Below are 23619 nucleotides of genomic sequence, written 5' to 3' on the forward strand. Positions count from 1 at the left end.
GTCTACATACAAACTCTAAAAATACGTAAATAAAAAGAAGAAAAAGGTTGAATACGATAATGATTCAATAGATAAAGAGATAAGAAAGAGATATTAGATAAGTTAGACCGTCCCTTCCCTTCCCTCTCTGTCTTTCCTGTTATCCTAAATACAAACGCTTGAAATATGTAAATAAAAAGAAAAAAGAGATTAAATACGATAATAATTCAATAGATAGAGAAATACACCAGAAAACAACGATATATTCCTTAGTAGCTGAAATACGGAATACGAGACTAAAACGTTATACTGAGAGATAAAAAAAAATGAGTTAAATACGCGAGTAACTCAATGATTAGAGAAATACAAAAAGAAAATATAGATAAACAGCTGAAATATGGAAGGCGAGGCTAAATTGTTGAACTGCGAGATGAAAGAAATGAATTAAATACGCGAGCAACTCAATGATTAGAGAAATACGAAAGAAAATATAGATAAACAGCTGAAATATGGAAGGCGAGGCTAAAATATTAACTAGGCAATAATAAATACGCAAGTAATATCAATAATTGTTTTAATGAGACTAAATATACGAGGTAATAATTGGTTGGATATGCGAATGTTTCCATGCTTGTTGTAATTGGATATATTAATTATTCGTGACTGACCAGTGTTACCATGCGATTGGACACGAGGAAGAAGGATTAATGGATGCTGTGATAACCAGACGTATAAAAATTTGACTTAATAATATAAATGTATGTGTGAGAGAGAATTCAGAATGATTTTTTTTTTTTTTTTTTTTTTTTATCTTTTGTCTTTGGGGAAATGTAGATAGGAAGTTCTCGTTTAATTGCCTTATTTTTGTAGTTTTCTTTTTGCTTTTTTTCTGGTATTCAATTTTTTTTCTTTATTTCCCCGCTTTTTGTCCTTTGTTTTTATTCCTTCCTTTCTTTTATTTATATTCTTTCCTTCTCTTTTTCTTCTCTTTCTGCATTCATTTATTTCCTTTTTCTTCGTTTCCTTTCCTTCCTTCCTTCTTTCCTTCCTTCCTTCTTTCTTTCCTTCCCTCCTATCCTTCCTTCCCTCCTTCCTTCCTTCCTTCCTTCCCTCCTATCCTTCCTTCCCTCCTTCCTTCCTTTCCCTCCTTCCTTCCTTTCCTTCCTTCCTTCTTTCCTTCCTTCCTTCCTTCCTTCCTTCATACCTTCCTTTCCTACTCCTTACTCCTTGCTACTACTACTACTACTACTACTACTACTACTACTACTACTACTACTACTACTACTACTACTACTACTACTACTACTACCACTATTTTTTTCATTTTCCTTTACTCTTCCTTTAATTCCTTCTTTCCTACTACTACTACCATTCCTTCCTTCCTCCACTACTACTAGCTACTACTACTACTACTTTCATCTACTACTACTACTACTACTACTACTACTACTACTACTACCACTACCACCACCAATATCCTTTCTCTCTCCTTTCAGAACCGCGGTGGCTCCCTCGACATGAACGTGCAGGCGGCGTGGGCAGCGGGGGCGACTGGAAAGGGCGTTGTGGTCACTATCCTGGATGATGGCCTGGAGAAGGATCACCCGGACCTCATCAAGAACTACGTGAGAGAGAGAGAGAGAGAGAGAGAGAGAGAGAGAGAGAGAGAGAGAGAGAGAGAGAGAGAGAGAGAGAGAGAGAGAGAGAGAGAGAGAGAGAGAGAGAGAGAGAGAGAGAGAGAGAGAGAGAAAACTCCATCCCATCACCACGTCCCACGCGCAAACCATCCAGCCTCTCTAGTCGCCTCCTTTTATCCTTCAATATCCCCGTGAATCCTTGAGTAACCTTGTGTATCACCTCTCCCACAGGACCCCAACGCCTCCTACGACGTCAACAACCACGACCCTGACCCCATGCCCCGCTACGACCTGGTGGACAGCAACAGACATGGGACTCGCTGCGCTGGTGAAGTCGCGGCGGACGCTAACAACTCGATCTGCGCGGTTGGAGTCGCGTACGAGGCCAGCGTCGGAGGTGAAGAAGACTTACTTTTATTTCGTTTTAAGCTTGTGTTCGAGGTGTTAAAGGGAGGGATAGGTGAGGGAGATAGTGTTTGGGGCTGTGTTAGGTTAGGTTAGGTTAAGAAACGGGACTCGCTGCGCCGGTGAAGTCGCGGCGGACGCTAACAACTCGATCTGCGCGGTTGGAGTCGCGTACGAGGCCAGCGTCGGAGGTGAGGAAGACTTAGTTTTATTTCGTTTAAGCTTGTGTTCGAGGTGTTAAAGGGAGGGATAGGTGAGGGAGATAGTGCTTGGGGCTGTGTTAGGTTAGGTTTGGCATGGGACTCGCTGCGCTGGTGAAGTCGCGGCGGACGCTAACAACTCGATCTGCGCGGTTGGAGTCGCCTACGAGGCCAGCGTCGGAGGTGAGGAAGACAGATTTTATTTCGTTTAAGCTTGTGTTCGAGGTGTTAAAGAGAGGGATAGGTGAGGGAGATAGTGTTTGGGGCTGTGTTAGGTTAGGTTTGGCATGGGACTCACTGCGCTGGTGAAGTCGCGGCGGACGCTAACAACTCGATCTGCGCGGTTGGAGTCGCGTACGAGGCCAGCGTCGGAGGTGAGGAAGACTGACTTTTATTTCGTTTAAGCTTGTGTTTGAGGTGTTAAAGGGAGGGATAGGTGAGGGAGATAGTGTTTGGGGCTGTGTTAGGTTAGGTTTGGCATGGGACTCGCTGCGCTGGTGAAGTCGCGGCGGACGCTAACAACTCGATCTGCGCGGTTGGAGTCGCGTACGAAGCCAGCGTCGGAGGTGAAGAAGACTTCCTTCTTGAACTTCTTCCTTGAGGGAGATGGTGTTTGGGGTTTTGTTAGGTTAGGTTAGGTCTGTAAGGGAAAAAAGAAGGTGGAAAGAAGGGGAATGAGCATACAGTTATATAGGTTAGGGAAAGTGAAAAGAAGATCAGAAATAATGAGAAAAGAAGAGAATTAGTATGGTACGCTAAAATTCAAGTGCGTTTTTCCCACTGCAAGCTAAAGTGCGTGATGAAAAAGTTAAGTACCAAGAAAGGGAGCGCATGGAGCGAGCGTAGGCGTGGTGTGCGGAGGTGAAATTAATTGCATGGGACGTATAAGAGGAAGGGAAACGGAGTGAGGAAGAATATAGGTGGGTGTGTGTTTGAGGTTGTATTAACGTGGGGGATGAAGGGATTAGGTGGCGGCTGATGAAAAATGATATAAAATAGAATTACTTTATGAGGTACAAATAGATAAGAGGAAAGAGAGAGAGAGAGAGAGAGAGAGAGAGAGAGAGAGAGCAATGGTATAAAAAATAAGATAATGAGATAAGGAAAGATAATATTTAGAGATAAGGAAAGACAAATGTGTGTGTGTGTGTGTGTGTGTGTGTGTGTGTGTGTGTGCCAGTTTCCAGCCATTTTCAACCTTCATTATTTTATTCATCCATCAAAATCATCCTTTCCGTTCAAGTCTTTTCCTTCTCATCAAATTCTTCCTTTCACTAAATCTCTGGCGATGTCCATTTTGTCATCCATCTCTACATCTCTTCCAATTTGCCTTTTTTTCATCCACTCCACCACAGATGTTCCTAATAATCCACTCTCCTCATCCCTCATTTCATCCTTTGTCTCGACTTAATCGGTTCTCATCCGCTCCATCGCAGGCGTACGGATGCTGGATGGCGACGTCACGGATGCAGTCGAGGCGCGTTCCCTTGCCCTCAACCCCCAGCACATCGACATCTACTCAGCGTCTTGGGGTCCGGATGACGATGGCAAGACGGTGGATGGACCCGGACAGCTGGCAACTCGGGCATTTGTTGAAGGGATTAGAAATGTGAGTTGGGGTTCCGGGTACTCGGTTTAGGATTTTCTCTTTTTTTTTTTTTTTTTTTATATAGGAAAGGAAGCAGCTCGGAAACAAAAGAAAGTAGTAACAGCCACATTTTGTTCCATTCCTGTAGTTTAGTGATGTCTGCTTGTAGGAAATCCACATCCAACGGGTTAACTCTCATCATCGCCATTATTATCACTCATGTCCTTCTTCAGGGTCGTGGTGGCAAGGGGTCCATCTTCATCTGGGCGTCGGGTAATGGGGGCCGCGACCAGGACAACTGCAACTGCGACGGATACACCAACTCCATCTGGACCCTCAGCATCTCATCCGCCACAGGTATTATTGTGAGGAGGTGCCACAGAAGTCATATAATTGGTTTCGTATAAGCTATTGTACTTTCCTTCGTTCAAAACCTGTCTGTTCACTCGCCGAGACCCCCTAATCTTTCCATATATCTGCCCCACTAAGTAAAGTTAAATTCTCTCAAAGAACTCCTTCCTCCTTTCCACTCAGAGAAAACCCAAATCCCTCTCCTAATACAGTTATGGAAACACCAAACTATACTTCTATTTTCCATTCACAAAGTCATGTAACTCCCTTCCCACCCACAGAGAAACTAAAATTACTCCTCTTTTTCCACCCACAAAGACATCTAACTCCTTCCTCTTTCCCGCCCACAGAGAAACTAAAATTACTCCTCTTTTTCCACCCACAAAGACATCTAACTCCTTCCTCTTTCCCGCCCACAGAGAAAGGCCAAGTCCCCTGGTACTCCGAGGCCTGCAGCTCCACCTTAGCCACCACCTACAGCTCCGGGTCGCTTGGGGAGAGCCAGATCATCACCACCGACCTCCACCACTCCTGCACCACCTCCCACACCGGCACCTCCGCGTCTGCCCCCCTCGCTGCTGGAATCTGTGCTCTGGCCCTGCAGGTGTGTGTTTAATGCCTAGTTATGGCTAACAGGATTTGAGTTCATCTTGTGTTCTGTCTCCATAACTTAACTAATCGTAGAGGCATGGATGTTTCTTTGCCCATTTCGTATCCTCTTCTAATTCATTCTAAGCGTCAGTGAAGGTGTGTGTTGACCTGTTGAAGTTGCAGGTATTGAGTTAGTTTTACATTCTGTCTTTGTAGTTAGTTGTACCTATATTAGTTGTGAAGTCATGGGCGTTTCTTTGCCCATATCGCCTCTGCCTCCAACTCGCTCCAAGCATTGACATACTTCTTCTTGGGTAACTTAAGCTATCTCATGTTGTCTCTGCACCTAGTCTTCTGCTACATGTTCTAATGACCTTGCTTTCTGCTAGCGTATCTAATCAAAAGGTCTCTTAAAAGATCGTAATGCATGATTAAGTGTTGCGTGTTAACTGCGTAGGTGCACACACATCTCAGAACCTTATCTCAACAGGAACTTTGATTTATCAGTGATTCATTCGTCGGCACATAAGAGGACAGAGGACAGTGAGTCACGAGAGAAAAGCTGAAAAGATTAGCGGAAAGTGCTGTCTAGATAACACCCACACATGCCCACGACCAGTAACCAGAATAAGAGGCCAAAAGAGAGGTCAATTTCAGGAGAAGATTGACCTGGAAATGTTTAGTTAATTGCAGAAATCCAGAAATATCAGTCAGTAAATCAATAGAGGCATGTGCTGGGGGGGGCGCATTGCTTCACCCACCCCATGAGACCCAAACCTAGGGATCCTTTGGGCAAGTCTCTATGCAGGCCCCCTTAGGTACTAGTGGGGTTAAACGCAATGTTCAGTGACTCCTTATCTTCTGAGTGCCACTATCACAGGACAATACACTTCCCTCTTATTGTCGAGAGTCTGGTGATGATCGGAGTTTTACATATAGATTGCGTAATAGAGTGGAAAAGCCCTCTCGTGTTGGCTTGTTCAGAGGCAGGAGGTGTTCATCTTTGTACAGTATAAGAGAAATAGTGGGTTCAAAAAGGATGTAAGGATATTTGAAGGAGAGAATAGGTATGTTTAGGGTTTTCCATATTAAGTAAGGTAGATTAGGAAAACCCTCTTGTGTGCAGTGGTAGGCATTTATCTTTGAACAGTATAAGAGAAATAGTGGGTTCAAAAAGGATGTAAGGATATTTGAAGGAGAGAATAGGTATGCTTAAAGTTTTCCATATTAAGGTAGACTAGGAAAACCCTCTTGTGTGCAGTGGTAGGCGTTTATCTTTGAACAGTGAGGTGATGGATTTAGAAGAGGTATAAGGATGTTTAGAGAAGAACCTAGGTCGTTTTCGGGGTTTTCATATTAAGTAAGGTAGACTAGGAAAGGCCTCTTGTATTTGTGGGTGCATTGGCAGGAGGTATTTATCTTTGAACAGTATGAGAGAGATGATGGATTAAAAAAACGCATTCCTCCATTCTACTCTGTCTTCTGCCCAATGCTCATCCAATCCCATCAACGCCAAGTCTTCCTGTTTACACCTTTTCCACATTTTCCTAGGTCTGATAAACTAGGGATAAACTGAACATTGATAGGAAGTGCCTCTCTCCCCATGACGAACCGAACACTGACAGGAACCACCTCTCTCTAATACAGGTAAACCGAGACATCACATGGAGGGATATGCAGCACATCGTGGTACGCACAGCTCGCCCTGAGAACCTTGAAGCACCTGACTGGCAGATCAACGGTGTGGGTCGCCGCGTGTCACACAGGTGGGTGGGGCGTGTGAAGACTTGGGAGATAAAGAAAGGGTAAATTTGGGGGACATACGCTCTACCTACACATGGCTTTGGTGCGAATCTCCTGTAGAGCTGTAGAGTAGACACAGAAACTCACCCAAAAGGAGGCAAATACCACAGAAAGTAACTCAAAACTCACCTCTATCACCCACACCAAAACAAAACTTGCCCCTCCAAAGAAGTCAAATACCACAGAAAGCAACACAAAACTCACCTCTACCACCCACACCAAAACAAAACTTGCCCCTCCAAAGAAGTCAAATACCACAGAAAGCAACACAAAACTCACCTCTACCACCCACACCAAAAACAAAACTTGCCCCTCCAAAGAAGTCAAATACCACAGAAAGCAACACAAAACTCACCTCTATCACCCACACCAAAACAAAACTTGCCCCCCCAAAGAAGTCAAATACCACAGAAAGCAACACAAAACTCACCTCTACCACCCACACCAAAACAAAACTTGCCCCTCCAAAGAAGTCAAATACCACAGAAAGCAACTCAAAACTCACCTCTACCACCCACACCAAAACAAAACTCACCCCTCCAAAGAAGTCAAATACCACAGAAAGCAACACAAAACTCACCTCTACCACCCACACCAAAACAAAACTTGCCCCTCCAAAGAAGTCAAATACCACAGAAAGCAACTCAAAACTCACCTCTATCACCCACACCAAAACAAAACTTGCCCCTCCAAAGAAGTCAAATACCACAGAAAGCAACTCAAAACTCACCTCTATCACCCACACCAAAACAAAACTTGCCCCTCCAAAGAAGTCAAATACCACAGAAAGCAACTCAAAACTCACCTCTACCACCCACACCAAAACAAAACTCACCCCTCCAAAGAAGTCAAATACCACAGAAAGCAACACAAAACACTCTTCTACTACCGAGACCCAAAACTTTGCCGCCGAAAAAAGAAATCCATAAAACCAACATAAAGCTCTTCTCTCCTCCCTCCCCAAGGTTCGGCTACGGGTTAATGGACACGTATGGAATGGTGAAGCTGGCACGGAACTGGACCAGCGTACCGGCTCAGCGCACCTGTGACGTCGAGGCGCCGCACATCGACAAGTGAGTACCCGAGCGATTCCCTTTTTCATCCGCTGTTCAGATTCATCTTTATCCGTTATTCAGACTCAACTTCGTCCAGACCCACCTCGACTTTTTCCACGATATAAGTAACCTTGTAGAATATGGGAAGCCTTTATCCTGTGTATGTCCTGACTCCCCCCTTCTTCTCCTCCCCTGCCAGGCTCATCCCCCAGAAGAGCTTCGTCTCCCTGGAGCTTGATGTCACAGACTGTCCAGGCGTGAACTTCCTCGAGCACGTCCAGGCGAAGGTAACCTGGTGGTGCTTCTCTCGTCCATACAGAGTTCATAGATGCTTTAGAGAGGAGTAAATAATCTCCACAAAGATATTTTAGTTATGGAAGTTAATTTGACCATTTAATCTCAATGTTGTAGTTTAATTTTGTCCCTGATCTAAGTACAGACTGAACCAAATGTTACAGTGAGGTAGTTGGATTGTGAAGGGAGCGAACATAATGAAAGAATGTTGATTGTAGGAGTGAAATACTTTAATACGAGCCGTGGTAAAGCGAGAAAGACCTGTACTACCTAGAACAGTGTATTTACCTAGTTGTATTTACCTAGTTGTAGTTTTACAGGGCCTGGGTTTTACGCTCGTGTAGTCCCGTCTCCTTATCTACATTTATCCAACTTTTCCTTAAAGCTTTGCACACTTCTTGCCGATACTACATCCTCACTTAGTCTGTTCCAAACCTCTATATTTCTTTGCAGGAAGGTATATTTCTTTATGTCTCAAGTGCGTACGTTAATTGGTGGTCATACCCTTTAGTAAATGTCACAAACCATCCATTTCTCCCTCGGCAGGTGTCCCTCACAGCTGACAGGCGCGGTGACATCGAGATCTACCTCTCCTCTCCGGCCGGCACCAAGTCCACTCTCTTAGCACAGCGACCCCACGACAGCTCTCGCTCTGGCTTCCACGTGAGACTGTGACCCTTGACCTTGCCACCTTGACCTCCATGCAATACTACCCAGGGCTCATCTTTGCTTTCCGATACTTTAACCCGGTAGCAGCGACAGGCCAAATTTGTGGCTTTACCGTGTAGCCTACCAGCGAAAAGCCAAATTTTTGCCATGATATAAACCCCAAAAAATAGATGATGCATAAACTGATCACAAATGCATTGATATATATTATGAAATGGTTTGCGTGAGTGATGATTTTTCTCATTTTTCTTGCTTAGAGAGGCCTTTAAGAAACATGATCCCCGCAGCTACCGGGTTAATCTCTCTCTTTGAACTTCGGATTACTTCTATCTCCTCTCTGATCCTGTAAAGCCTCTTATCAGCCTCTTATGGTTTATCTTTTATCTACTTTTTGATCCTCTACCTCATCCATATTTGATCTTCCTCTCCCACGCCCCTTTCTGTCATCCTCTATAAATCACTTTGGTAATCCTCTATAAATTCTTCCTGTAATCCTCTATGAATCCTTTCAGTAAACCTTAATCTAATCATCCCCAAGATCCTTTTATAATACCTAATCCACTCTCTTAGCATCATATAAATTCTTTGTTGCCTAACCTGACCTAACCTAACCTAATTTCTCATTCTCAGTCTCATTTGAATCCTTTGTTTCCCTGATAACCTAACCTAGACTAACATTAATACTCTTTCTCAATCTCTACTTATGTATTCTTTGTTGCATAAAGAACCTAAACTAACTTAACCTAGCCTACAATCCTCTTTCTCAATCTCATATAAATTTTTTGTTGCCTAACCTAACCTAACCTAATGTAAGCTCCAACCCTCCTCCTCAGTTGCGTATGAATTCTTTGTTCCATTGATAACTTAACCTAACTTCTATTCCTCAATCTTGTATGAATTCTTTGTTGCCTAACCTAACCTAACCTAACTTCAGATCCTCTTTCTCAGTCTGATATGAATTTTTTGTTGCCTAACCTAACCTAACCTAACTTCAGATCCTCTTTCTCAGTCTGATATGAATTTTTTGTTGCCTAACCTAACCTAACCTAACCTCAGATTCTCATTCCCACTCTCATATGGATTTTTTGTTGCCTAACCTAACCTAACCTAACCTCAGATTCTCATTCCACTCATATATAGATTTTTTTTTTAGAGAAGAGAAACCTAACTTTTTTGAATCTTACTTATGAATTATGAATTTTTAGATAACCTAACTTAACCTAACCTTTGATCATTTTTCTCAATCTGATATGAATTCTTTGTTGCATTGATAGCCTAACCTAACCCCAGATCCTCTTTCTCAGCCTCATTTTAGTTCCTAGTTGTATAACCTAACCTAATCTGTTATTTTCTCTCTCACTTTTATATGAATTCTTTGTTGCATAGAGAACCTAACCTAACCTAACCTAGTCTATAATCCTCTCTCTCTTATCTCATATGAATTTTTTGTTTCCTAACCTAATCTAACCTAATGAAAGCTCCAGCCCTTTTTCCCAGTCACGTATGAATTCTTTGTTCCATTGATAACTTAACTTCTATTCCTCAATCTCATTTGAATTCTTTGTTGCCTAACCTAACCTAACCTAATGTAAGCTCCAACCCTCCTCCTCAGTCGCATATGAATTCTTTGTTGCATTGATAACCTAACCTAACTTTTAATCCTATTCCTCAATCTCGTATGAATTCTTTGTTGCCTAACCTAACCTAACCTATTGAAAGCTCCAACCCTCCTCCAGTCGCATATGAATTCTTTGTTCCATTGATAACTTAACCTGACTTCTAATCCTATTCCTCAATCTCATATGAATTCTTTGTTGCCTAACCTAACCTAACCTAATGTAAGCTCCAACCCTCCTCCTCAGTCACATATGAATTCTTTGTTCCATTGATAACTTAACCTAACTTCTATTCCTCAATCTTATATGAATTCTTTGTTGCCTAACCTAACCTAACCTAATGTAAGCTTCAACCCTCCTCCTCAGTTGCACATGAATTCTTTGTTCCATCGATAACCTAACCTAACTTCTAATCCCATTCCTCAATCTCAAATAATTCTTTACAGCACCGGCAAATGTATAAACAACAATGTAAATAGGAATCTTATCCATACACAAACATAATATAGCATGAAAAAGTTATCCTACCTTCTCGCACTTGGCCAAACTACACCATAACTTACGAGCCACTCTTATCGGGAGCACCGCACTGACCCTCTCTATGTCGGCAGAACTGGCCCTTCATGACGGTGCACATGTGGGGGGAACGGCCGCTGGGGAAATGGGTTCTTGAGGTACACAACAACGGACACTTCTTCACCACAGGTACGTGTCGCTCTGGCGGTGAGGGTGGTGGTGATGTGATGGTGGTGAATAGAAGTAGTGTAGTGAGAGTAGAGGAGTGGCTTATTGAGAGGGAAAAGTTAGTTAAGCTGTGAACACAAAATGAGAGAGAGAATGTGGATAGAGTGAAGGAATGTGTGTAATGATGATGAACAGAAGTAAAGGAATGGTTAGGTTAGGTTAGAGTAGAGAAGTGCTTTATCTAGGCCAGCGAGTTAGTGTAAGCCGTGAATACAAAATCATAAAAAGAATAGGAATAGAATGAAGGAGTGTGTGTAATGATGATGAACAAAAGTAAAGGAATAGTATGGTTAGGTTAGGTTAGGTTAGGTTAGGTTAGGTTAGAGTAGAGAAGTGCTTTATCTAGGCCAGCGAGTTAGTGTAAGCCATGTAAACAAAATCAGAAAGAGAAAATGAATAGAGTGAATGAATGTACGTAATAATTATGAACGGAAGTAAAGGAATGGTTAGGTTAGGTTAGGTTAGGTTAGGTTAGAGTAGAGAAGTGATTTACCTAGGCTAGCAAGTTAGTGTAAGCTGTGAACACAAAATTAGAAAGAAAATATTAATAGAGTGAATGAATGTGCATAATAATGATGAACAGAAGTAAAGGAATGGTTAGGTTAGGTTAGAGTAGAGAAGTGATTTATCTAGGCCAGCAAGTTAGTGTCAGCCGTGAACACAAAATCAGAAAATATTAATAGAGTGAATGAATGTACGTAATAATGATGAACAGAAGTAAAGGAATGGTTAGGTTAGGTTAGGTTAGAGTAGAGAAGTGATTTACCTTGGTCAGCGAGTTAGTGTAAGTCGCAAAAACAAAATAAGTAAGAGAATATTAATAGAGTGAATGAATGTACATAATAATGATGAACAGAAGTAAAGTAAAGTAAAGGCTAATGTTAAGAGGCAAAGGCGGTGTGAGTATCGGAGTTATGAGAATTTGGAGGCGGTTGCGAAGTGCCATGAAGAAGGTAAGAAGCCGTGTGTTGCTGTGTGTGTTGCATTAGCGGTGGTGGTGGTGGTGGGCGTAGCGGTGGTGGTGAGCATGTTGTTTGGTTGAGTCTGGGTGGTGGTGGTGGTGTTGGTTGGCTTTCTTTCCATAGTCAAACCATTTCAAATAGTCCATTTTGGGCGTTCAATTCTGCAGGTTCTTTCCTTCCCATTACCCTGCCACACAGTCCCAACACCTATCTTGGGGCTTCGTGGTGCAGTGGTTAGCACACTCAGCTTACAACCGAGAGAGCCTGGGTTCAGTTCCCGGGCAGAGTGGAAAAATTTGGACGGCTTTTCCGATACCCTACGCCCCAGTCCACCCAGCAGTGAATGGGTACCAGGTATTAATCGGGAGTTGTGTCCTATCTCCTGGGACCTGTTCCCTTCTCCCATAATTCCTTCCCCTTCTGTCTCTCTCCCGCATATGTCCACAGATGTTGCGCCTACTAAACAAAACTTTCTTCCCAACACCTATCCCTTCCTCTCATACGTCACCAATAGATAACACATGAGAGGGAAAAATAGGTGTTGGGACTGTCGTGTGGCCGAGCAGAGGAGAGGAAAGGACCCACGGAATCGAACGCCCAAACAAACTCTTAGAAATGGTTTGACGCTACAGGTTTGGGGAGAGAGGGGAATCATGCTTTTCTTGGAAGTTGACTCAATAAGAAAATATATTTGCATTAGAAGGAAGGAAGCACAAACAAACTCTTAGAAATGGTTTGACGCTACAGGTTTGGGGAGAGAGGGGAATCATGGTTTTCTTGAAGTTGACACAATAAGAAAATATATTTGCATTAGAAGGAAGGAAGCACAAACAAACTCTTAGAAATGGTTTGATGCTACAGGTTTGGGGAGAGAGAGGAATCATGGTTTTCTTGAAGTTGACTTAATAAGAAAATATATTTGCATTAGAAGGAAGGAAGCGCAAACGAACTCTTAGAAATGGTTTGACGAGAGAGAGGGGAATCATGGTTTTCTTGAAGTTGACTCAATAAGAAAATATATTTGCATTAGAAGGAAGGAAGCGCAAACGAACTCTTAGAAATGGTTTGACGCTACAGGTTTAGGGAGAGAGGGGAATCATGGTTTTTCTTGGAAGTTGACTCGGTAAGAAAATATATTTGCATTAGAAGGAAGGAAGCCCAAACAAACTCTTAGAAATGGTTTGACGCTACAGGTTTGGGGAGAGAGGGGAATCATGGTTTTCTTGAAGTTGACTTGGTAAGAAAATATATTTGCATTAGAAGGAAGGAAGCCCAAACGAACTCTTAGAAATGGTTTGACGCTACGGGTTTAGGGAGAGAGGGGAATCATGTTTTTCTTGAAGTTGACTCCATAAAAAGATACGTTTGCAGTAGAAGGAAGGAAGCGCAAATGAACTCTTAGAAATGGTTTGACACAGCAGTTATGGGGAGAGAGGGGAATCATATTTTTTCTTGAAGTTGACTTAATAAAAAGATATGTTTGCAGTAGAGGGAGGCTTGCAGTAAAATGGCAGAGTATATCAGACTGAAAAGATGAATTTGCAACTTTTAACTGCATTTCACTTAAGTCATGTCATTCACATCTATAGAAAGAAATGATTGTTAGTAAAAAATATTGATTGTCTATTTAAGTTATTTTGATTATTTACTATTTTCCCAATGAGATAATTTTTGGAAGTATTTGTATATGTGTAAATTGTTGCCATCTGTTTTTACTATTGCCACTACACAGCCATAACTACTACTACTACTACTACTACTCACACCACTGACCAGACTACCATTTCCTACTATTCACACCTGCACTCATTTTTACATCTCCTTTTTTTTTTTTTTTTTTTTTTTTTTTTTTTTTTCACTTCAAATTTTTTATCACTTTTTCACTCACGCTGTTTTTCCCTCACTCGGCGAACACTCGAGCACACGTGTACGTATATGACTTTTTGAAGGCGTACACGGGTCTGATTTTTCACTACCTTGCACGTAAACAATTTTCCGACTGAGATACACATGTGAATTTCATATATACAGCAGTCCCTCTTGAAGGCGTACACGGGTCTTATTTTTCACTACCTTGCATGTAAACAATTTTCCCGCTGAGGTACACGTGTGAATTTTTCGTATACTGTCGTCTCTCAAATAGTACGGTTTCCAATATATAGTTCGGTTTCGGTTTTATACGGATTGTCATAGAAGATCTTTAAGGGTTTTCAAATTTCCTGCTTGTCGAGAAATTTAAAAATCCTATAAAACTTTAGAAAATCCACATAAAACCAAAACCGTACTATTTGAGGGACGGCTGTATATATTTTTTTATGGAGTTGCTTCCACACAGAGCATACTAAAGGAGAGAATGCGTGTGTGTGTGTGTGTGTGAGTGCGTGTGTGTGCGTGTGAGGTATTTAGGGTGGACAGACGACGAGGCTCACGCTGCTATGGGCCAAGATCGTGGTTACTGGGCAGAGGCAGATGACCCCACGAGAGTATTACTTAGGGTCATATTCTTGAACATCTCGGCGTCTCGACCCACATTTTCAGCAAGGCTTTCGTAGAGGTTTTGGTCATTTCCAGGGGTAGGTTCATGACTGATAGTAGGTAGATAAAGGTCAGTATTTTAAGGCACTTCCGCTTCTCACGTTAACTATTTCTAAAGGTCAAAGAGGGGATCAGTCGGGTTCTAATGAGTGTTTTTTTAGGTTCATACTACTGAAGAAGGGCCAAACTACCACCAGGGTCATAAAAGTACTCCTGGAAATGCCCTAAACTCATACGAAAGCCTTGTCAAATATGTGTTCTTGGGGGATCAGTCAGGTTCTAATGAGTGGTTTTGTAATGTTCATACTGCTGAAGAAGGGCCAAACTACCACCAGGGTCATAAAACTACTCCTGGAAATGCCCTAAACGCATGCGAAAGCCTTGTCAAATATGTATTCTTGGGGGGTCAGTCGGGTTCTAATGAGTGTCTTTTTAGGTTCATACTACTGAAGAAGGGCCAAACTACCACCAGGGTCATAAAAGTACTCCTGGAAATGCCCTAAACTAGTCAAATATGTGAACTTGGGCGACGAAATGTTTTAGAATACGACCCAAAGCCTCTGTACTATTTTTGGCCTTAGAATAACTGATGTGAGAGCCAGAGACACCTAAGAATGCCGACTTTAGATTCTGGGGGTAATAATTAACTTGTTTCTCCGTCAGACTTCGTGCTTGCCATAAAGTGAAAAAGTCACCCCTGTCGTTTAGCACCTATCTTTATGAGGCAACACTTCACTCTTATAGTCAAGTTCTCCATCGGTCAGTGTGTTGTAGATAGCTATGGGATCAATGGAGTTTAGTTAGATATACGTATTATGAATCGTAGAGAGTGGAGAAATACATCATCTAGGACACTGGGCCACAGAGTCAAGTCTAGCCCATACAAATATCTCTTCGGTGGTTGTGATGTAAGGATGATGAACGAAAGTAATGGTTTGGTAATGTGGAAAGAAGACCACCAGGAAGGCCAAGGAAGACGTGGAGAAGGGTGGTGGAGGAAGATATGAGGATTCTGAACATCACGGAAGAAATGGCTATGGACCGGCAACAGTGGAGGAGGCTCATATCCCGTCCAACCCCGCAATAGGGAATAAATGGACGTTAAATGATGATGATGATGATGATAATGTGGAAAGAGTAGAGGAGTGCAATGTCTCGGGAAAAAGTTAATGTGTTGCAAGTTGAATCCGAGAAATTTCAGGTCCCTATAGAGTTCAGTTTAGGGGCCGTGTTACAGGTCAAATCCAAGAAGTTTCAGGTTCCTATAGAGTTCAGTTTAGGGGCCGTGTTACAGGTCAAATCCAAGAAGTTTCAGGTTCCTATAGAGTTCAGTTTAGAGGCCGTGTTACAGGTCAAATCCAAGAAGTTTCAGGTTCCTATAGAGTTCAGTTTAGGGGCTGTGTTGCAGGTCAAATCCGAGAAGTTTCAGGTTCCTATAGAGTTCAGTTTAGGGGCCGTGTTACAGGTCAAATCCAAGAAGTTTCAGGTCCCTTTTGAGTTCAGTTTAGGGGCCGTGTTACAGGTCAAATCCAAGAAGTTTCAGGTCCCTATAGAGTTCAGTTTAGGGGCCGTGTTACAGGTCAAATCCGAGAAGTTTCAGGTCCCTATTGAGTTCAGTTTAGGGGCCGTGTTACAGGTCAAATCCAAGAAGTTTCAGGTCCCTACAGAGTTCAGTTTAGGGGCCGTGTTACAGGTCAAATCCGAGAAGTTTCAGGTTCCTATAGAGTTCAGTTTAGGGGCCGTGTTACAGGTCAAATCCAAGAAGTTTCAGGTTCCTATAGAGTTCAGTTTAGGGGCCGTGTTACAGGTCAAATCCGAGAAGTTTCAGGTTCCTATAGAGTTCAGTTTAGGGGCCGTGTTACAGGTCAAATCCTTCAGGTCCCTTTTGAGTTCAGTTTAGGGGCCGTGTTACAGGTCAAATCCGAGAAGTTTCAGGTCCCTATAGAGTTCAGTTTAGGGGCCGTGTTACAGGTCAAATCCGAGAAGTTTGAAGTCTCCACAAAGTTATTTATCCTGAACTCTGTGGGGACCCGAAACTTCTTGGATTCAACTTGTAATACGCCCCACAAAGTCAAGTCTAGTCCATACAAATATCTCTTCTTTTTGGTGGTTGTGATGTAAGGATGATGAACAGAAGGAATGGTTTGGTTATATAGAAAGAGTAGAGGAGTACAATGTCTCGGGCAAAAAGTTAACGTGTTTTAGTGTAGGAGAGAACTAATATCAGAGTTACGTTCTAAGGTTTATTTATTGACTAGACGTAAATCCTTAACTTTTTTAGCTTCGAATTCAACATTATTCCTGTAGCTAGTTGCCTTGTGTGCCTGTATACATGTTATCCTGTGAAAGTTAACCATCCTTTTAGACTATGATATGTTTTACCAGGGGAGAAATCTAAGCCTCAAGAGAGTAGTATCCATGTAGATTGAGCCTCAACTTACCCATAGAAATAGAAAGAATAGACGTGTGAATATATAGGAAAGAGTAGGGTCATGTTTTACTGGTGGAGAAATCTAAGCCTCTCAAGAGTCGTATCCATGTAGATTGAGCCGCAACTTACCCATAGAAATAGAAAAAATAGACTTGTATGAATTTATAGGAAAGGTTAAGTAGGGTCATGTTTTACTGGGGGAGAAATCTATGCCTCAAGAGAGTAGTATCCATGTAGATTGAGCCTCAACTTACCCATAGAAATAGAAAAAATAGACTTGTATGAATTTATAGGAAAGGTTAAGTAGGGTCATGTTTTACTGGGGGAGAAATCTATGCCTCAAGAGAGTAGTATCCATGTAGATTGAGCCTCAACTTACCCATAGAAATAGAAAAAATAGATGTGTGAATATATAGGAAAGAGTAGGGTCATGTTTTACTGGTGGAGAAATCTAAGCCTCTGGAGAGTCGTATCCATGTAGATTGAGCCTCAACTTACCCATAGAAATAGAAAAAATAGACTTGTATGAATTTATAGGAAAGGTTAAGTAGGGTCATGTTTTACTGGGGGAGAAATCTATGCCTCAAGAGAGTAGTATCCATGTAGATTGAGCCTCAACTTACCCATAGAAATAGAAAAAATAGACGTATGAATTTATAGGAAAGGTTAAGTAGGGTCATGTTTTACTGGGGGAGAAATCTATGCCTCAAGAGAGTAGTATCCATGTAGATTGAGCCTCAACTAACCCATAGAAATAGAAAAAATAGACTTGTATGAATTTATAGGAAAGGTTAAGTAGGGTCATGTTTTACTGGGGGAGAAATCTAAGCCTCTGGAGAGTCGTATCCATGTAGATTGAGCCTCAACTTACCCATAGAAATAGAAAGAATAGACTTGTGAATATATAGGAAAGAGTAGGGTCATGTTTTACTGGGGGAGAAATCTAAGCCTCTCAAGAGTCGTATCCATGTAGATGAGCCGCAACTTACCCATAGAAATAGAAAAAATAGACTTGTGAATATATAGGAAAGAGTAGGGTCATGTTTTACTGGGGGAGAAATCTAAGCCTCTCGAGAGTAGTATCCATGTAGATTGAGCCTCAACTTACCCAAAGAAATAGAAAAAATAGACGTTTGTGAATTTATAGGAAATGTTAAGTAGGGTTACCAGGGCTTGTTATTGTTTAAAAAGAAAATATCGGCTTAATGTTATGCGAGGAACTCTCAGAAGTTTCCATCTCATCCGAATATCACATGATCTTCGAACCAGATGGAAACTTCCGAGAGTTCCGTACGTAACATTAAGCACACGAAACAACACCTGGAAATATAAAACAGCTCCATTAGTTACCTCACCTTTGTGCCTTTTCCTAGGAGGGATTTCTGGAGGGCCGTGCAAAGGGTTGTGGCTGTTTATCTCCCAGCATTTATCTTTTTACTTCTCTCTGGTGTAAGGAAATGACTCAAGGTTCTTATGGTATTATTCACTTCTCTCAGTGGTGGCGGGTCATTAGTGCAACTCTTGATAATCCTTTTCATAATCTGTTGTTGTGTATCTTCTGAAAAACAACACAGTGGGAGTTTACGGTTCTCAAACTTTGCATATTCTGTGTTTCTGTATCTAAAATCAACACTAAGGGATATTTTATGGTTCTCAAACTTGGTACAACTTTTAATAATCTTTTTCTTCTTTCTGTCCATCTTTCTGTATCTCCAATAACAACACTCGGATATTACGGTTCTCAAACTTTGCATATTCTGTGTTTCTGTATCTAAAATCAACACTAAGGGATATTTTATGGTTCTCAAACTTGGTACAACATTTAATAATTCTTTTCTTCTTTCTGTCCATCTTTCTGTATCTCCAATAACAACACTCGGATATTACGGTTCTCAGACTTTGCATATTCTGTGTTTCTGTATCTAAAATCAACACTATGGGATATTTTATGGTTCTCAAACTTTGCACAACATTTAATAATCCTTTTCTCCTTCCTGTGCATAGTAAGTCTTTCTGTATCTCCAATAACAACACTCGGATATTACGGTTCTCAAACTTTGCATATTCTGTGTTTCCGTATCTAAAATCAACACTATGGGATATTTTATGGTTCTCAAACTTTGCACAACATTTAATAATCCTTTTCTCCTTCCTCTCCATCTTTCTGTATCTCCAATAACAACACTCGGATATTACGGTTCTCAGACTTTGCATATTCTGTGTTTCTGTATCTAAAATCAACACTATGGGATATTTTATGGTTCTCAAACTTTGCATATTCTGTTTTTTCTGTATCTAAAAACAACACGGTAGGATTTTATGGTGCTCAAACTTGGTACAACTCTTAATAACCCTTTTCTTCTTTCTGTGCATAGTATGTCTTTCTGTATCTCTAAAAACAACTCTTTCGGATTTTATGGTTCTCAAACTTACCTGATAGTGTAGCGAAGTGCACCGCCCGTCCTCTCTCACTCACCCCTTCTTCCCACACCTCCACCACCACCACCACCTCCTTGCCCGCTGACATCACCCTACTACTGCTGCTGTGCTGACCTGCTGACCTGCTACTGAACGGCTGCTGACCTGACCTGTAGGAACCACCATACTGGAGGGCTGGGAGCTCATCTTTCATGGCACCAAAACCAACCATGATACCTGGCAGTCTCGTGGAGGCCGGCGTGATCGTGGTGGTGGCGGCAGGGGGAGTGTGGTGGGGCGTCGAGGTGGTGGTGGTAGCACTGTCCCCTACCGCCGTAACCACTCCGCCAAGCCATCCACCACACCCCCTACAACCACCACCACTACCACGACAACCACAACCTCCCCGAGCACTACCACATCCTTGTACCCTTATCTCATTGGGAAGTACCCCCGCCCATACTCTCATTCCCCGCCCAAGTACCCTCCCCACCCTAACCCGAAACAGTACCCCCCTCCTCACTACCCACCACAAGACTCTCTCCCCGGCCACTCGCGCCTCCCAAATCATCGAGACAGCTCACACCACAAGGGTAAATAGAGGAGATACTGGACGCTCCTAAAATTGCTACGTTCCTTTTGTCGTTATTCCTCTGCCCACGTTGCTGTCCTGTGCTAGTTCGCTTCCCACGGTAATGTGTATGGAGTATGTTTAACGGATTTTCTTGTTTTGGCGTCTTGGTGCACACTTCCCCTCCCTCCCCCTTGCCTGCTCCCTGCCTTGACTTACGTATTTGCATGTGAATGGGTCTGGTATTTTGAGCTTTTTTAAATATTTTCCCATCACGGCGAGTTGTATGGAGCTGTGATGGGTGTGATGTGGGGTTTGGGAATGGCAGGAAAGCTGTTTTGTCCCTGCTTGTATATACTCAACTGCCGTTGCACTTTTTCTGCACGAGTCGAATTTTTATTTTCAGAAACATCCGTACATTTATAAATCCCCGAACTATTTTTTTGGCATGTGAGTCGACCGCTGGGCTGCTGATGTCCCGTTAATATGTTGTGGTATGCCTTTTCTCACCTCATTTTACTGTTTTCCTTATATATCGGCAGCCACTGAACTCTTTTGCATTACAGATTGTGTCCTGCATGAGTGGATTGCTGCAAGTCTTGTCTCCAGTGAATGGTTTCCCTTTGCCTTTTTATTTTATTGACTGTATTAAAAACTGAATCTGGCATGACTGTGTGGCCCCTGGAGAGAGAGAGAGAGAGAGAGAGAGAGAGAGAGAGAGAGAGAGAGAGAGAGAGAGAGAGAGAGAGAGAGAGAGAGAAAGTATAAAACTCTGGGTGTAGTTCTGTGTGGTAGTACGTCATCCAGTGTGGGGTAGTGAGTGAGCGAGGAGTAAAGAAAAGCTTCAAACTCGCCCACGCAAACTCGCTCATGCAAACTCGCTCCCGCAAACTCACTCATGCAAACTCGCTCATGCAAACTCGCTCACGCAAACTCGCTCATGCAAACTTGCTCACTTTCGACAGCACCATTTTTTAAAGCACATATGTTTAAGGTTTTTCGTGTCTTTAAAAACCAAGATTGAGTCGAGACCTTCCCCAGAATTTGCCTCGTGTGTCGGGTTTACAATAATGGCATCAACTAATCTTTCCGCTGCATAGGCCATATAAAAAAAATTTCCGACAAAGAGAGAGACAAAATAAAAGAAAAAGAAGCTGATATCTGGGAGAGGAATCACTATCATAATTTTTTATAAGAAACAACTAGCACAAAATTTTGGGTTTACGAAAATGACGTCAACTATTCTGTCCGCTGCATTGGCCACATCAACATTTATTCCGACAATGACACACAAAGTAATAGAAAAAGAAGCTGATATCTGAGAGAGGAATCACTATCATAATTTTTTATAAGAAACAACTAGCACTAAATTTTGGGTTTACGATAATGACGTCAACTATTCTGTCCGCTGCATAAGCCACATCAACATTTTTTCCGACATTGAGACACAAAGTAATAGAAGAAGGTGATATCTGAGAGAGGAATCAATATCATCATTTTTTACAAGAAACAACTCGTACTAAATTAGGGTTTACGATAATGACGTCAACTAGTCTGTCCACTGCTTTGGCCATATATACATTTTTTTGCGACATTGATCCACACAAAGTAATAGAAGAAGGTGATATCTGAGAGAGGAATCAATATCATCATTTTTTACAAGAAACAACTCTTACTAAATTAGGGTTTACGATAATGACGTCAACTAGTCTGTCCGCTGCTTTGGCCACATCAACATTTTTTCCGACATTGAGACACAAAGTAATAGAAGAAGGTGATATCTGAGAGAAGAATCGCTATCATAATTTTTTACAAGAAACTACAAGTACTAAATTTTCAAAGCTTAAATTCCATCAGAAAACATGGGGACTTTACACTAAGATATCGTACATAATAGAAGAAGTAATAGAAGAAGAAGGTGATATCTGAGAGGAGAATCAATACCACTATTTTTTTATAAGAAACTACAAGTACTAAATTTTCAAAGCTTAAATTCCATCCAAAAACATGCGGAATTAACACTAAGATATCGTACATAATAGAAGAAGTAATAGAAGAAGAAGGTGATATCTGAGAGGAGAATCAATGCCACTATTTTTTTTATAAGAAACTACAAGAACTAAATTTTCAAAGCATAAATTCCATCCGAAAACATGCGGACTTTACACTAAGATGTCGTACACTCGTAAACTAATGCTTAAAATTCCTTACTATTATGAACAAAGTAACTACAAAATCACATTGCTGGCAGAAGAGAAAGAATCGGCAGTATCATTTTTATAAGAAACTACTAGTACTAAATTTTCAAAGCATAAATTCCATCACTAAACGTGCGAAACTTACACTAAGACATCGTACACTCATCAACTAGCACTTAAAATTCCTTATTATGATACGATTTTTATGGATATATCGTCACTGAATCACATCCATCCACCATCATTTTTTTATAGCATTTTTTTTGGTTGCATGCTCGGCCCATCCTCCTGCTTCTCTCCCTTCCCTCTCATGGCGGCACACGGCGGCTGTTGCTGATGATATGATGCTTCTGTTATTTTTTGGCTGAAACTTATTTTGGAATGTGGCTGATGTCGATTATAAGGAGACTGAGCTATGAAAAATATATGTGTGTGTTCTTGTGGTGTCTTTATTTGTGGTGTTATAAACTGCACAGAAACAGTGTGTGTGGAAAGTTTAACCCGGTAGCTGCGGGGACCATGTTTCTTAAAGGCCCCTCTAAGCGAGAAAAATGAGAAAAAAATCATCACTCACGCAAACCATTTCATAATATACATCAACGCATTTGTGATCAGTTTATGCATCATCTATTTTGGGGGTTTATATCATGGCAAAAATTTGGCCTGTCGCTGGTACACGGTAAAGCCACAAATTTGGCCCGTCGCTGCTACCGGGTTAAGGAGTGTGTGAATGCCTCGGCCAATTGGGTTTGGACACAGTGCAGGCAGGAAGGAGTAACATGAGGCGTATTGCAAATGAGTGAGTGTGCCGACCTGAACGAGAAGGGAATTGAGGCTTACTGGTAACACACACACATATAAAAGAGGCATTGTTGGTTTGGCTTTTGTTTTGCAGATTTATTTTTGTGTAGGTTTATTTTTGTGTAGGTTTATTTTTGTGTAGATTTATTTTTGTGCAGGTTTATTTTTGTGTAGGTTTATTTTTGTGTAGGTTTATTTTTGTGTAGGTTTATTTTTGTCCTTCCCGAGAAAGTGTGGGTGCTGGGTCCATTAAGTTCGTTTGTATAAAGTTCCTTAACCTAATTCAGTCAGCTCTATCAGTCTTCGTCAATAGATTTGACAGAATTTATCACTTAAGTTTATCTTTCAAAATATTCAAACCTACTTTTCAGCATATCTGTCTATAATTGATGTGAGTTGAAACCCATATCTCAGAATCAAGTGGCCACAATTTTTAGCCATTTCAATAATTAATGTCACTGGTAGAATAATTAATAACCACTCATGTTAAAGCCAGCCATGAATTTATTTGTATAACTTTTATGATAAGCCTCAAGTATATTTATTAACTGTTCACTCTAACCCATGAGATTTACCCATGAATTTATGTTTAACTTTCGCATTTAGCCTCAAATTCAGTAACTATTAATTGTGATGCTTGAGATTTATGGCTGAACTCTTGTATAATTTTTCCTGCTTCTGTTTTAAGCCTTCAGGTTGGATATTTTGTTTACCTCTTCCCCTGTCCCTGTGTTAAGCCTCGTGTGTGTGTTTCCTGCCTCTGTCTTAAGC

General features: G+C 41.5%; 2 protein-coding genes and 1 long non-coding RNA gene across 21 annotated transcripts in view; 2 read left to right on the forward strand and 1 right to left on the reverse strand.

The window, feature by feature from the left end:
* LOC127002135 (furin-like protease 1) overlaps nucleotides 1–23619 on the forward strand; it is a 147487-nt gene that overhangs the window by 98633 nt on the left and 25235 nt on the right. Inside the window, exons 4-14 of the mRNA XM_050867745.1 lie at nucleotides 1476–1604; nucleotides 1848–2013; nucleotides 3658–3830; nucleotides 4043–4166; nucleotides 4580–4764; nucleotides 6399–6517; nucleotides 7520–7627; nucleotides 7809–7896; nucleotides 8450–8566; nucleotides 10800–10893; nucleotides 19455–19871. Of these exons, the coding sequence (XP_050723702.1) occupies nucleotides 1476–1604; nucleotides 1848–2013; nucleotides 3658–3830; nucleotides 4043–4166; nucleotides 4580–4764; nucleotides 6399–6517; nucleotides 7520–7627; nucleotides 7809–7896; nucleotides 8450–8566; nucleotides 10800–10893; nucleotides 19455–19871 (1720 nt within the window). The remainder of the gene's footprint in view (nucleotides 1–1475; nucleotides 1605–1847; nucleotides 2014–3657; nucleotides 3831–4042; nucleotides 4167–4579; nucleotides 4765–6398; nucleotides 6518–7519; nucleotides 7628–7808; nucleotides 7897–8449; nucleotides 8567–10799; nucleotides 10894–19454; nucleotides 19872–23619) is intronic.
* LOC127002139 (uncharacterized) lies at nucleotides 6524–7505 on the reverse strand. Of its 3 annotated transcripts, none has more exons than XR_007755789.1 (3): nucleotides 7135–7505; nucleotides 6985–7059; nucleotides 6524–6833 (listed from the first exon to the last, which is right to left on the reverse strand). It is a non-coding gene; the product is annotated as an uncharacterized LOC127002139 (long non-coding RNA). The 3 variants fall into 3 exon arrangements; XR_007755788.1 differs by having other exon boundaries at nucleotides 6524–6909; XR_007755787.1 differs by having other exon boundaries at nucleotides 6910–7059.
* Nucleotides 14940–19459, forward strand: LOC127002134 (uncharacterized). Of its 17 annotated transcripts, none has more exons than XM_050867736.1 (5): nucleotides 14940–15801; nucleotides 15859–15951; nucleotides 16009–16029; nucleotides 16087–16293; nucleotides 16344–19459. In XM_050867736.1, exons 1-5 carry the CDS (start codon nucleotides 15580–15582, stop codon nucleotides 16548–16550), a joined length of 750 nt encoding a protein of 249 aa, XP_050723693.1. In that variant the 5' UTR covers nucleotides 14940–15579; the 3' UTR covers nucleotides 16551–19459. The 17 variants fall into 17 exon arrangements, 16 of the variants coding, with proteins under 16 accessions (XP_050723693.1, XP_050723699.1, XP_050723697.1 ...); XM_050867742.1 differs by lacking the exon at nucleotides 16009–16029 and adding an exon at nucleotides 15952–16008 and having other exon boundaries at nucleotides 14940–15780; nucleotides 15838–15894; nucleotides 16123–16257; nucleotides 16308–19459; XM_050867740.1 differs by having other exon boundaries at nucleotides 14940–15780; nucleotides 15838–15894.

This window comes from Eriocheir sinensis, chromosome 22 (genome assembly GCF_024679095.1).
Source record: "Eriocheir sinensis breed Jianghai 21 chromosome 22, ASM2467909v1, whole genome shotgun sequence".
Classification (NCBI taxonomy): domain Eukaryota; kingdom Metazoa; phylum Arthropoda; class Malacostraca; order Decapoda; family Varunidae; genus Eriocheir; species Eriocheir sinensis.